The 13,994-nt window shown below is 44.7% G+C and overlaps 1 protein-coding gene across 2 annotated transcripts in view; it reads right to left on the reverse strand.

Moving 5' to 3' along the window:
- Positions 1 to 20: 20 nt before the first annotated feature.
- The window catches only part of LOC131107424 (serine/threonine-protein kinase DCLK2-like), a 23,177-nt gene continuing 9,203 nt past the window's right edge, over positions 21 to 13,994 (reverse strand). The window contains exons 3-14 of one of the 2 annotated variants that reach the window (XM_058057437.1): positions 9,362 to 9,464; positions 8,124 to 8,222; positions 7,737 to 7,845; positions 5,843 to 5,900; positions 5,643 to 5,762; positions 5,423 to 5,569; positions 5,210 to 5,343; positions 2,987 to 3,064; positions 2,806 to 2,902; positions 1,773 to 1,853; positions 1,586 to 1,684; positions 21 to 1,087 (exon numbers count right to left, since the gene is read on the reverse strand). In XM_058057437.1, coding sequence (XP_057913420.1) covers positions 710 to 1,087; positions 1,586 to 1,684; positions 1,773 to 1,853; positions 2,806 to 2,902; positions 2,987 to 3,064; positions 5,210 to 5,343; positions 5,423 to 5,569; positions 5,643 to 5,762; positions 5,843 to 5,900; positions 7,737 to 7,845; positions 8,124 to 8,222; positions 9,362 to 9,464 — 1,503 coding nt within the window. In that variant the 3' untranslated portion in view covers positions 21 to 709. Of the gene's footprint in view, positions 1,088 to 1,585; positions 1,685 to 1,772; positions 1,854 to 2,805; positions 2,903 to 2,986; positions 3,065 to 5,209; positions 5,344 to 5,422; positions 5,570 to 5,642; positions 5,763 to 5,842; positions 5,901 to 7,736; positions 7,846 to 8,123; positions 8,223 to 9,334; positions 9,465 to 13,994 lie in introns of both variants that reach the window. The other variant, XM_058057436.1, reaches the window with a different exon arrangement.

Genomic DNA, 13,994 nt, shown 5'->3' on the forward strand with positions numbered 1-13,994 from the left:
GCACCCCAGGACAGTCCACTAAACATTTTATTTGTTTGTATGTTCTTTGCCCTAAAAGCTGTTTAGCACAGAAATTCATTGTAGCCTGCTGTGTTTTTTAATTTTTATACATGTTCAAGTCATGGTTGACACACACACATACACAGAATTCAAAACAGTGACGTCACTGTCAAAGCAGAGTGTTATAGCACCACCCTGTGGAATATTTACAATAATTCCAGATCAGACTTTAAAAGGCTATCAGTAGCCTATTTTAGGGGGACTTTAGCCCCCCTAACATGTTCTTAAGACCCCCTAAGTTGTATCATTTTATTCTTCAATTTTTCCCAGGCATGTATGTGAAGAAATATTGAAGTTAATGGTCAATGGGGGCGGGTTTTAATATTAGTGCCACTCACAAACAAGTGTTATAATGTAATTAATTTAAATAAGGTAGACGTCATTTGTTTATGTTTACTTTTTCCTTAATAACTTATCAGTGTGTTTTTCATCACAAACAGATTTTGTGGATGAATGATTGTATTTTTGGGCTGTGTTGACTCCACTAAACGGAAAGTATTCTTGATACTAATACTACAGTAGGAATAAGACTTATACGCGATGCTCATGTTCATTCTGGAGTCCATCTTTGTCAATAAAGCAAAGAAATAAAAGTCTGGTTTAGTCCATTAGTGCCCAGTTTAAAAGATCTTTGGGGTATAGGTTCCGCTTAAACCCCTTCCAGAAGCTCCGTGGTGACTCTTTCTTCTATGGGTGATGGTGGGGACGCAGATGTGGGCGGGGTCGAGGGAGGAGATGGGAACAGGGCCGGGTGCACGGGCGGCGGTGAAGGGGGCGTTTGTCGGTTGGGGAAAGCCAGAGGGAGGAAGATGACATGTTTCATGGGGGGGTGTGTATCGGGAGGTGAGGGACTGCGAGCGCTGGGCGGGGACGAGGGGGATTCGTCCACGGGGGACCAGAGAGTGCTCGGTGTGGGCGGGGACGCGGCAGCATCTGTGGTTTTGTTGGAAGGTTCCTCAGATATCCTTGGGGTGACGGCAGGGTCAGGTGACTTCTGGGGGTGGGTCTCCTTATCCGGGGCGGTGTTCTGGAAAATAAGACGGAATTAGACATGATTGGGATGGATGGGGAGAGTTTTGGATTAGAAGATAAGATATTGTTTGCCCTGCAGCGGGACTTAGTGTGGCATGGGGTGGATTAAAAAGCGTGTTTGGACCGAGGAGCGGCCATGTCACATGGAAATATTACAAGATGTCCTACCAGCGGGAGTTCAAGCTAAGCTAGCAGCTATAAAATACGCCAATAATAAAAACCTAGCGAGCGTGAACGTACGTGGAGGTCCTGATTGATCCGACATTCTTCTGCCGGGTTTTCTCCGGTTTCCTCCCACATTCCAAAAACATGCTAGCTTAATTAGCCACTCCAAATTGTCCATAGGTATGAATGTGAGTGTGAATGGTTGTTTGTCTATATGTGCCCTGTGATTGGCTGGCCACCAGTCCAGGGTGTACCCCGCCTCTCGCACCAAGACAGCGAGAGGGATAGGCTCCAGCACCCCCCGCCACCCTCATTCCTAGTCACTCACCACGATAACGGAGAGCGCCGCCGCCGCCGCCGCGTTGCCGTGCGTTCTCGGTTTACCCGTCACTTCGGCCTTTGTGTTTTTCTTCGTCATGTCGTCATCCTGCGAGACGCACGGCGATATAGTTAGCAAACGCCGCCCCCCCCACCCCCCCGAACGTGAGTACAGTTTCTAAAAGTAGAAGCGATACCGTGAGCCAAGGATGGGCGAGGACATCCTTCGCCGTGTAGCGTTCCTCCGTGTTCACCTGCAGCATCTTCCTGATGAGTTCCTGAGGTAAAAATCTACTTTTTTAAAATGTAGTTTCATTATTTTTTTACTATTTACTAATCTGACACAGTGTGGACGGACATTTCTTTCAAATATTTGGTAGTTCTAGTACAGGGGTGCTCACACTTTTTCAGCATGCGAGCTACTTTTAAAATGAGCGAGTCAAAATGATCTACCCACTACAAAAATGCAAAACATCTATTTATTTTCAAACGTATTGAGGATTATTTGTACGTACAATGTATGTTGATGTACCTTACATAACCAAATGAGCCAATATTGCAAAACACACATAATTAACTATTAACATTTTTTCTAATTACCTGAGTTTACTTTGATGACTTGCACTGAATTGAACCAGCCAGGGATGCATAGTCCGGACAGTAGCTGCTGATAGCCAGCCTCAAGCACACTTCCAAATGTTTATCAGTCGTGGATAATATCCGTATCATAATATCCGTATAATATTCCATATCCGTATGGAAGTCATATGTTTTTTGCCTTTTTACTTGGTCCAGCTCCTTCACTCATTTTAGTGACCATAAACTTTAGCGAGGGCTTAAAATCTGACGCAATTCGCCGACTAGCTTAGCACTTTGCATCGTTGTTTACGCATGAGCGGTGACCTAAAGGTCAAAATTCAGTTGTCATCTGACTGGTTGTCCTGTATGTCAATCAAGTAACGGGGATGGATGATAGGCTGACATGGTAAGTTCTGCTGCACTTAGAGACGTTGTTTGATTTGATTGGTCGCCCGAAGGGCAACATTCAGTTGTCATCTGAATGGCTGCCCTGTATGTCAATCAAGTGACGGCATTGATGCTGGGATGATATTTTTTTAATGTCACGCCGCGATCGACCAGCGATCGACCAGTACCACCTCCGCGATCGACCGGTAGATCCCGATCGACTTAATGAGCACCCCTGGCCTAGTACTTTTCGAGCTAATAAACCTTAGCTGAGTGACTGATGTTGTCCCAGTAAGGACCCGGATAGTCCAGTTTTCCTCGTAGAATCTGGTCAAAGAGATCCTCTTGATGGTTGCTTTCACTGCAACGTAGAGATAAATATATGTATCGGCTAGTACCGTTCAATGCTAGCATTACTTGCTACTCTGCTTAGTCACGGACATACCTTCTAAAAGGAGGGAAACCACACAGGAGGATGTACGTGATGACTCCAGCAGCCCAGATGTCCACCTTGACTCCGTAGCTGGGGAGGAGACGACACACACACACACACACACACACATGTGGCTAATTAACCTAGCATGTTTTTGGAATGTGGGAGGAAACCGCAAAAAACCCACACATGCACGGGGAGAACATGCAAACTCCACACAGAAATAGCCGAGGGTGGGATCGAACTCAGGTTTCCTTGCTGCGAGGTCTGCGCGCTAACCACTCGCCCACCGTGCAGCCCTATAATCACCCTTATACTCCTATTATTTATTGTTCAATGAATAAAACAGCATAATATTATTTTTTTTCTAAACTCAATAAGCCAAAAATGTACCACTTCCACACATGATGGGAGAGAACTGACTTCATGCAGCATGTAGGTGGTATAGTGTAAGGTATTGTGACCATAGTACTACATATCACCAGTGGCGTCATTAGGCCTATTTTAGGGGGGCTTCAGTCCCTCTAAAATGTTCTCAAGCCCCCACTAAATAATTTGATATTTTTAATAGATTTAATAGATAATTTTTTTAATTTATTATTATTATTATTTATTATTATTATTTATTATTTTTTGTATCATTTTATTCTTCAATTTTTCCCAGGCATGTATGTGAAAAAATATTGAATATTTTTGGGCTTTTTGGGCTGTGTGGACTCCACTAAACAGAAAGTATTCTTGATATTAATACTACAGTAGGAATAAGAATTATATGCCATGCTGTAAAAAGCCCCCCTCCAAAATGTTCTTAAGCCCCCCTAAATAATTAGATATTTTTTAATAGATTTTTTAAAAAAAATTTTGGATTAAATTTTTTTTATAGATAAAAAAAAATTATAAAAATATCTGACAAATTTCATATAATAGTGCAAAAGCAGGCTAATAAGCAAGCCAATAAGCAGCCTACTAGAAGTAGTAGTAATAATCAGAAGAAGAATAATGATGATAGTAATAATAATAGGCTAATTAATAATATAATAGGGCGGCACGGCGGTCTAGTGGTTAGCGCGCAGACCTCACAGCTAGGAGACCAGGGTTTAATTCCACCCTCGGCCGTCTCTGTGTGGAGTTTGCATGTTCTCCCCGTGCATGCGTGGGTTTTCTCCGGGTACTCCGGTTTGTCCTCAGAACCTAGTGACGCCCCTGCATATCACTATTGCTTGATTTTCAATAAAGTGTAGAATTACTACGCTGATGGGAAAAAAAGAGCGGGTGATGCTGGGAACACGGAGAGCAGGTAGCATTGCAAGGTTTCTACAGTATTCATTCATTCATTCATTCATTCATTCATTTTCTACCGCTTTTTCCTCACGAGGGTCACGGGGGGTGCTGGAGCCTATCCCAGCTGTCTTGGGGCGAGAGGCGGGGTACACCCTGGACTGGTGGCCAGCCAATCCCAGGGCACATATAGACAAACAACCATTCACACTCACATTCATACCTATGGACAATTTGGAGTGGCTAATTAACCTAGCATGTTTTTTTTGGAATGTGGGAGGAAACCGGAGTACCCGGAGAAAACCCACGCATGCACGGGGAGAACATGCAAACTCCACACAGAGATGGCCGAGGGTGGAATTGAACTCGGGTCTCCTAGCTGTGAGGTATACGCGTTTACCACTCGAACCGCCGTGCCGTGCAGCCCATGACAATATTCCATTTATTAATTATGAATCGTACTTAGCGGAGACCAAAATCGGGGTGAAAATTGGATCGGATGGCATCCGTCATTTGTTAGTGGCCACACCCCCCCCCCCATGCGTATGTTATGTAAGCTGTGGCGTGCGTGCCGTGTACGACATGTGGATGTGTTTGTGTGCATTCATACCTATGGACAATTTGGAGTGGCTAATTAACCTAGCATGTTTTTTTTGGAATGTGGGAGGAAACCGGAGTACCCGGAGAAAACCCACGGGGAGAACATGCAAACTCCACACAGAGATGTGCCGAGGGTGGGAATTGAACCCTGGTCTCCTAGCTGTGAGGTCTGCGCGCTAACCACTCGACCGCCGTGCCGCCCTCTACAGTATTCATCATACACATATGATGATGATATGATATGTATTATCATTGGCCGTATCTCACAGTCTGATTGGCTTCTGCCCGCCCTCTTCCCGCCGGAGAGATTTTCTCGAAAACGAAATATCGTCATATTCCAAATCCAAACCGTCTTACCCAGATTCCGCTATGATTTCAGGCGCCACGTACGTCGGCGTCCCGCACACGGTAAACAGAGGTCCTTCCACCACAGTAGCAAGACCGAAGTCCCCCAGTTTGAGAGACTTGGCGCCGTCAGGACCCTCAAACACCTGTGAGTAGACACAGAAGCACCTTGGTCACGTTTTGGATCAGAACCAGACCCCCGTCGGTGCGACAAGAAAGACGTACCAGCAGGTTCTCCGGTTTGATGTCTCTGTGGACGATGTTCATGGCGTGGAGGTACTTGAGTGCGGCGGCCAAGTCGCACACCATGACGCTGGCGCTCGTCTCCGTGAACTTGGCCGAGGACGTGAGGGCATCAAACAAGTCGCCGCCCTGCGACGCAGACGTTACTCTGCATTGTACGTCTTTAAAGAAGTACTACGTATCTACTTCCTGCCGTGTGTACCTTCACCAGCTCCATGACCAGACAGCGCTCAGTGGGCGTGTCCACCTCCTCAACCAGCATGATGACGTTGGGGTGCTTCACGCGACGCAGCACGGCCACCTCGTTCTCCATCAGGTGCTCCTGCCCGGAGAGGACAGGACGTCATCATCGCGTCAGCGACGTGAAGATAAAAAGGCAGACGCACCAAAAAAAGGACACACCTTGCCGCTACACTTGGCTTTGTCCATGATCTTCAGGGCAAACTCTTTCCCCGTGGACCTGAAGCAGCGAGAAAAGTCTTAGTTCATTTTTGTTCACTTCCTGCTTTCCTAATATAATTTCATTTTTTTGTTAATTATTTTTATTACATTTTTGTATTTGTAATTTAATTTCATTTAATTTATTTTTTTATTTATGTCACGAACCGAAGTAGGAGGTGATATGAGCATACAATGACATAATGGTTACCATAGTAACGGTCAATATAGTGATATATAATGTAAGAAGGTAGAAGGTCATAAACAAGCTTCCTATGTTTAATATGTGTTATTTTCTCTTATTATGTCGTGCATATTGGATAACAGGACACTGAAGGTGACTATAGGGGTGTTATTTCATGCCTTGAGGGCTTTAATTATGTTAAAACGTGTATTTAGAAGGTCATAGACAAGCTTTCTATGTTTTATATGTCTTATTTTCTCAAATTATGTCTACTATATTGGGTAACAGGAGAGTGAAGTTGACTATAGGGGTGTTATTTCATGTCTTAAAGGCTCTAATTATGTTAAAACGTGCATTTAGAAGGTCATAAACAAGCTTTCTATGTTTTATATGTCTTATTTTCTCTAATTATGTCTACTATATTGGGTAACTGGAGAGTGAAGGTGACTATAGGGGTGTTATTTCATGTCTAAAGGACTCTAATCATGTTAAAACTGTATTTAGAAGGTTATAAAAAAGCTTCCTATAGTTAATATGTGTTATTTTCTCAAATTATGTCTACTATATTGGGTAACAGGAGACTGAAGGTGACTATAGGGGTGTTATTTCATGTCTTGAGGGCTTTAATTATGTTAAAACGTGTATTTAGAAGGTCATAAACAAGCTTTCTATGTTTTATATGTCTTATTTTCTCTAATTATGTCTACTGTATTGGGTAACTGAAGAGTGGAGTTGACTATAGGGGTGTTATTTCATGTCTTGAGGGCTCTAATTATGTTAAAACATGCATTTAGAAAGTCATAAACAAGCTTTCTATGTTTTATATGTCTTATTTTCTCTAATTATGTCTACTGTATTGGGTAACTGGAGAGTGAAGGTGACTATAGGGTTGTTATTTCATGTCTAAAGGACTCTAATCATGTTAAAACTGTATTTAGAAGGTTATAAAAAAGCTTCCTATAGTTAATATGTGTTATTTTCTCAAATTATGTCTACTATATTGGGTAACAGGAGACTGAAGGTGACTATAGGGGTGTTATTTCATGTCTTGAGGGCTTTAATTATGTTAAAACGTGTATTTAGAAGGTCATAAACAAGCTTTCTATGTTTTATATGTCTTATTTTCTCTTATTATGTCGACTATATTGGGTAACGGGAGAGTGGAGTTGACTATAGGGGTGCTATTCCATGACTTGAGGGCTCTAATTAGGTTGAAACATGCATTTAGAAGATCATAAAAAAGCTTCCTATATTTAATATGTGTTATTTTCTCTAATTATGCCTACTATATTGGGTAACAGGAGAGTGAAATTGACTATAGGGGTGTTATTTCATGTCTAAAGGACTCTAATCATGTTTAAACTGTATTTAGAAGGTCATAAAAAAGCTTCCTATATTTAATATGTGTTATTTTCTCTTATTATGTCGACTATATTGGGTAACAGGAGAGTGAAGTTGACTATAGGGGTGTTATTTCATGTCTAAAGGACTCTAATCATGTTAAAACTGTATTTAGAAGGTTATAATAAAGCTTCCTATATCTAATATGTGTTATTTTCTCTTATTATGTCGACTATATTGGGTAACAGGAGACTGAAGGTGACTATAGGGGTGTTATTTCATGTCTAAAGGACTCTAATCATGTTTATATATATTCCACTTCCAAAATCCTACCTCTCCACACACTCCCTGACCACGGCAAAGTTGCCATCGCCGATAACTTTGCCGACGGCGTACTTGTCCAGGATGTTGGAGGACAGGCGGTCGCCATGGTTACCACCGACTGCACCAGAGACAAATGAGACATGGACAGAGTCAAGGTACTCAAGGAAGGTGCAAAGAAGGGGAGACAATTAGGAAAGGAAGCCAAGAAGGGGATGAAAAAGTCGAACGGGACGCACCCCCTGGATCGCTGGTCTCCCCCTGGTGGTTGTTGGGTGAAGCGTTGTTTGAACCGAGTTGTATTATTAGCATGCGTGATGGTAGCGTGTTTGGTCTCAATTGGATTTAGATGAGGGCAACACACAGCACACATTAAAAGAGGCTAATTGGAAAGCTCACCTGCAGAAGGAGACTTGCCCCGTCGCAACGGTCCAGGACTCTTGGCCGTCCGGTTCGGAGTAAGAGAGCGAGTGTAAGACGACTTCAGGACTTTACACTCTGTGGACACAGGTTGGTACACACAATGTACCTACAATCCTAGGTACCTACGATTCCGGTACAGGACTTAGGTGGTACCTACAATCATGATTCCGGTACAGGACTGAGGTTGGTACCAACAATCATGATTAGGGTACAGGTCTTAGGTTGGTACCTACAATCATGATTCCGGTACAGGACTTAGGTTGGTACCTACAATCATGATTCCGGTACAGGACTTAGGTTGGTACCTACAATCACGATTCCGGTACAGGACTTAGGTTGGTACCTACAATCATGATTCCGGTACAGGACTTAGGTTGGTACCTACAATCATGATTCCGGTACAGGACTTAGGTTGGTACCTACAATCATGATTCCGGTACAGGACTTAGGTTGGTACCTACAATCACGATTCCGGTACGGGACTTAGGTTGGTACCTACAATCATGATTCCGGTACAGGACTTAGGTTGGTACCTACAATCACGATTCCGGTACAGGACTTAGGTTGGTACCTACAATCATGATTCCGGTACAGGACTTAGGTTGGTACCTACAATCACGATTCCGGTACAGGACTTAGGTTGGTACCTACAATCATGATTCCGGTACAGGACTTAGGTTGGTACCTACAATCACGATTCCGCTACAGGACTTAGGTTGGTACCTACAATCACGATTCTGGTACAGGACTTAGGTTGGTACCTACAATCATGATTCCGGTACAGGACTTAGGTTGGTACCTACAATCATGATTCCGGTACAGGTCTTAGGTTGGTACCTACAATCATGATTCCGGTACAGGACTTAGGTTGGTACCTACAATCATGATTCCGGTACAGGACTTAGGTTGGTACCTACAATCATGATTCCGGTACAGGTCTTAGGTTGGTACACAAAATGTAGCTACAATCATGATTCCGGTACAGGCTGTGACCTTGGCTTAACTCTGGTTCCTTCCCTGGAAGGTCTACTACTTGACTTCATAGTAACCGCACTTCCTGTACCGGAGCGTAAGCAGAAATACAAAGAAGGGAAACATACACCCCCCCCCACACGGACACACACGGCATGCTGTGTGCTCCAGCTAGCGGCACACGGACAAAGCATGATTAGCAGTAGCGGGCCTACCAGTCACAAAGGCTGTGGAAGCCTTACCGCTGTGGTCCAACACAAAGTCATCCTGGGCGTAGCGATACTTCTCTGGGCCGCATGCGATGAACACGTCGTCGTTGCCAAAGAAGTCTTGGAGGCACGTGATCTGGAAGGACATCAGTTCATCAATTGCAAATAAGATTGGAGGAGAACACCACGGTCAAGCTAGCAGGAACGTTTGGAATGAGGAATGAGGTTGATCAATTGTTGGCTACTTTGGTACGAGGTGTATTATTAAAAAAAAACTAAAAAAACCCTTAAACTGTATTATGGAAAGCAGGAAGTGAACAAATGTAAGAGTTAGTGATTGTAAAAGTACCAGATGGAGGGGTAGGATTTAATAAGCTTTGCTTCTTCCTACTCCCTGGACTGGTGGCCAGCCAATCACAGGGCACATATAGACAAACAACCATTCACACTCACATTCATACCTATGGACAATTTGGAGTGGCTAATTAACCTAGCATGTTTTTTTTTTTTATTTCTAAGAGCCAGTGGCGTCATTAGGCCTATTTTAAAATGTTCTTAAGCCCCCCTAAATAATTTGATATTTTTTATTGATTTTTTTTTCATTTATTTTTTTAAATTTTTTTTTACAAACAATTTTTTTTTAAAAAAATTTTCTGACAAATTTTATATAATAGGGCAAAAGCAGGCTAATAAGCAGGCTAATACTAGCCTACTACTACTAGTAGTACTAATAATCATTCATTTTCGACCGCTTATCCTCACAAGGGTCATGGGGGGTGCTGGAGCCTATCCCAGCTGTCTTGGGGCGAGAGGCGGGGTACACCCTGGACTGGTGGCCAGCCAATCCCAGGGCACATATAGACAAACAACCATTCACACTCACATTCATACCTATGGACAATTTGGAGTGGCTAATTAACCTAGCATGTTTTTTTTGGAATGTGGGAGGAAACCGGAGTACCCGGAGAAAACCCACGCATGCACGGGGAGAACATGCAAACTCCACACAGGGTGGAATTGAACCCTGGTTTCCTAGGTGTGAGGTCTGCGCGCTAACCACTCATCCACCGTACCGCCCCCATGTTATCTTAATGATAGGAATTCCCAGTACAGGAAGGCAGTTGGAGGGGCGGGAGTGTGGCTGCGTGTTGTGCTGAAAAGGAAATGTCGGGAGTGTGTAGGCAGAAAACCAAAGTGTGGACGACACACAGTCACACTGGGTGGATTGGACACTGGGAGTACTGGGAGTTTTCTCAGCGGACCGACCAAAATTGGGTCAACGGAAGGTGGAAAACGGCCATAGTTGAAGTTGAAGCCTGTTTTTCCCAATTATGCCTTTCTACCGACGTCACTGCGACACAGACTTCCTTGTATGGGTTGTAGATTCCCTGTACTCAAAGTGGACGTATGTTTCCGGAAGTCCTCGGGAGTGCTTAGGATTGTGACCAATCACAGCGGAGTGGAGGCAGGAAATCCAGGAAAACACTGCCGAAATCCAGGAAAACACTGCTGGAATAGGCACAGAATCTGGAAGGTCTAAAAAGCTTTCTGTGCTGGTTATTGTGTGTTGCTGCTCTACACGATTCCAGAACTCAATACAAAGTCCCATAAATGAATATAATGGGCTTTTTGGTATTTTAGATGTAGCAAAATTGATGTATTGATTATCGTGATTGGACCTAAAGGAAATGGCGGACATTGTTGTTATGAACGGACATCTTGCTAAGATTTAGGACATTCATTCATTCATTTTCTACCGCAAGTGCTGGAGCCTATCCCAGCTGTCTATCCCAGCCTATCACATTCATACCTATGGACAATTTGGAGTTGCCAATTAACCTAGCATGTTTTTGGAATGTGGGAGGAAACCGGAGTACCCGGAGAAAACCCACGCATGCACGGGGAGAACATGCAAACTCCACACAGAGATGGCCAAGGGTGGAATTGAACCCTGGTCTCCTAGCTGTGAGGTCTGCGCGCTAACCCCTAGACCACCGTGCCGCCCAGATTTAGGACACCGATGTAGAAAAGTGGTACAGTCCATTTCTTTGTTTAAAGTCCTGAATACTTAGGACAGCGACAGACCTGTCAACCCTCATCAATATCCCAGCATGCACCCAAACACACAAATCAAGGACATGGTGATCAATTACACGAGGAGGCGAACGAAAGGCAGAAAGAGAGCAAGTCCGAGGTGGTTGATGTGACGGTGAAGGACGAGCCAAGGGGGCATCACTGGGCGGATCGGATGGAAAAGACAGTTGGAGGTTGGAAAGGGAGCAAAAGGAGGCCATCTTTGTCACAGAGGATTCATCAGCACTTGACCGGGAAGGTAAGATAGCCCCTCCCCCCAAGTGTTTAGTGGTCACAGAGTACGTCATGTACTACTGGTTGGGGGGGGGGGGGGGGGTACATGATATGAACATGAACACCAGTGAGAAGAAGACAGGCGGAATCGTTGGACTCGGTGCTTGGGGGGAAAGTCATGACAGTCAAGTCACAAAAAGTCAGCTGGGATAGGCTCCAGCATCCCCCCATGACCCTTGTGAGAATAAGAGGTAGAAAATGAATGAATGTATGTTAATATTTAATGGAATCCCTGTCCAGGGTGTACCCCGCCGCTTGTCTAAAGTCAACTGGGATAGGCTCCAGCATACACCCGCAACCCTCATGAGGATAAGCGGTAGAAAATGAATGAATAAATGTTAATATTTACTGGGATCCCTGTCCAGGGTGTACCCTGTTACTTGTCTGAAGTCAGCTGGGATAGGCTCCAGCATACCCCACGACCTTTGTGAGAATAAGCGGTAGAAAACGAATGAATGAATGTTAATATTTAATGGGACCCCTGTCCAGTTTGTATCCTGCCGCTTGTCTGAAGTCAGCTGGGATAGGCTCCAGCATCCCCCCACGACCTTTGTGAGGATAAGCAGTAAAAAACGAATGAATGAATGTTAATATTTAATGGGGTCCCTGTCCAGGGTGTACCCAGCCGCTTGTCTAAAGTCAGCTGGGATAGGCTCCAGCATACACCCGCAACCCTCATGAGGATAAGCGGAAGAAAATGAATGAATCAATGTTAATATTTAATGGGATCCCTGTCCAGGGTGTGCCCTGCTGCTTGTCTGAAGTCAGCTGGGATAGGCTCCAGCATACCCCCGCGACCCTTGTGAGGCTAAGTGGTAGAAAATGAATGAATGAATGTTAATATTTAATGGTGCCCCTGTCCAGGGTGTACCCTGCCGCTTGTCTGATGTCAGCTGGGATAGACTCCAGCATACCCCCACGACCCTTGTGAGGATAAGCGGTAAAAAACGAATGAATGAATGTTAATATTTAATGGGGTCCCTGTCCAGGGTGTACCATGCCGCTCTCTGAAGTAAGCTGGGATAGGCTCCAGCATACCCCCGCGACCCTTGTGAGGCTAAGTGGTAGAAAATGAATGAATGAATGTTAATAATTAATGGGGTCCCTGTCCAGGGTGTACCCTGCCGCTTGTCTGAAGTCAGCTGGGATAGGCTCCAGCATACCCCCGCAACCCTTGTGAGGATAAGCAGTAGAAAATGAATGAATGTATGAATGTTAATATTTAATGGTGCCCCTGTCCAGGGTGTACCCTGCTGCTTGTCTGACATCAGCTGGGATAGGCTCCAGCATACCCCCGCGACCCTTGTGAGGATAAGCGGTAGCACTTGTATTTAAACTGAAGTGGTCCAAGAGCAGAAACAATGAGGGATCCATGGGGGTTGAACTGAGGCTGAAAAGAGGCGGCAGTTGACACCACACAATAGAGCCCCATTGTTGGACCTCCAGATGCTCTTCCTCGCCGACTGCCAGGCCCCCCACCGAGACAAAAATGCCTCTCTACGTGCCTGCCGGCTTTTTTGTTTTTATTGGGTTCAATTCAACACTTTTCCTTCATGGAAATAAACTTGATCGTGTTGGTTACAGGAAAACCAAACCAGGTCCAAGATGGGTGGTGCTGACCGGCACCCCCACCACCCAAAGGACAATAGGCGCCGGCAACCATTCAGATTTCTTGGCTGTTGACCTAAATGTTGGTAATCCAGACCCGGGCCTTGAAAACCATCAGATGGCGGTCTTATGTGGCTCTGGATAATTCCAGCAAGAATACTGGATGACATGACATCACTGCTAACACTGGTCCCGCTTTAGGGTACCAGGCCCGGGGGGGCGGCGTGAAAAAAGTGTCACGTGCGATGATGCCAGGGTCCATCAATGTCAGCACGTCTCAAATTGTTAGAACAGAGACGGATTCATTATCTCAGCACACTAAACCAGCGAGGACTTCCTGCAGCTGGCGTGGCGTGGGGTCGATTCCCACTCAGCACCCCGGACGTAACCTTCGTGTGATTGATTGACAACTAATACAAAAAGTACTTTTGAGTCACCTGACACAGGCTGCAGTTTAGACCAACACCTTAAAGACTATTCATTCATTCATTCATTCATGGGTGGATGGATGATGGATGGATGAATGATGGGTGGATGGATGGATGAATGAGTTTAGACCAACACCTTAAAGACTATTCATTCATTCATTCATTCATTCATTTTCTACCGCTTATCCTTACGAGAGTCGCGGGGAGTGCTGGAGCCTATCCCAGCTGTCTTGGGGCGAGAGGCGGGGTACACCCTGGACTGG

Source organism: Doryrhamphus excisus, chromosome 19 (genome assembly GCF_030265055.1).
Source record: "Doryrhamphus excisus isolate RoL2022-K1 chromosome 19, RoL_Dexc_1.0, whole genome shotgun sequence".
NCBI lineage: Eukaryota > Metazoa > Chordata > Actinopteri > Syngnathiformes > Syngnathidae > Doryrhamphus > Doryrhamphus excisus.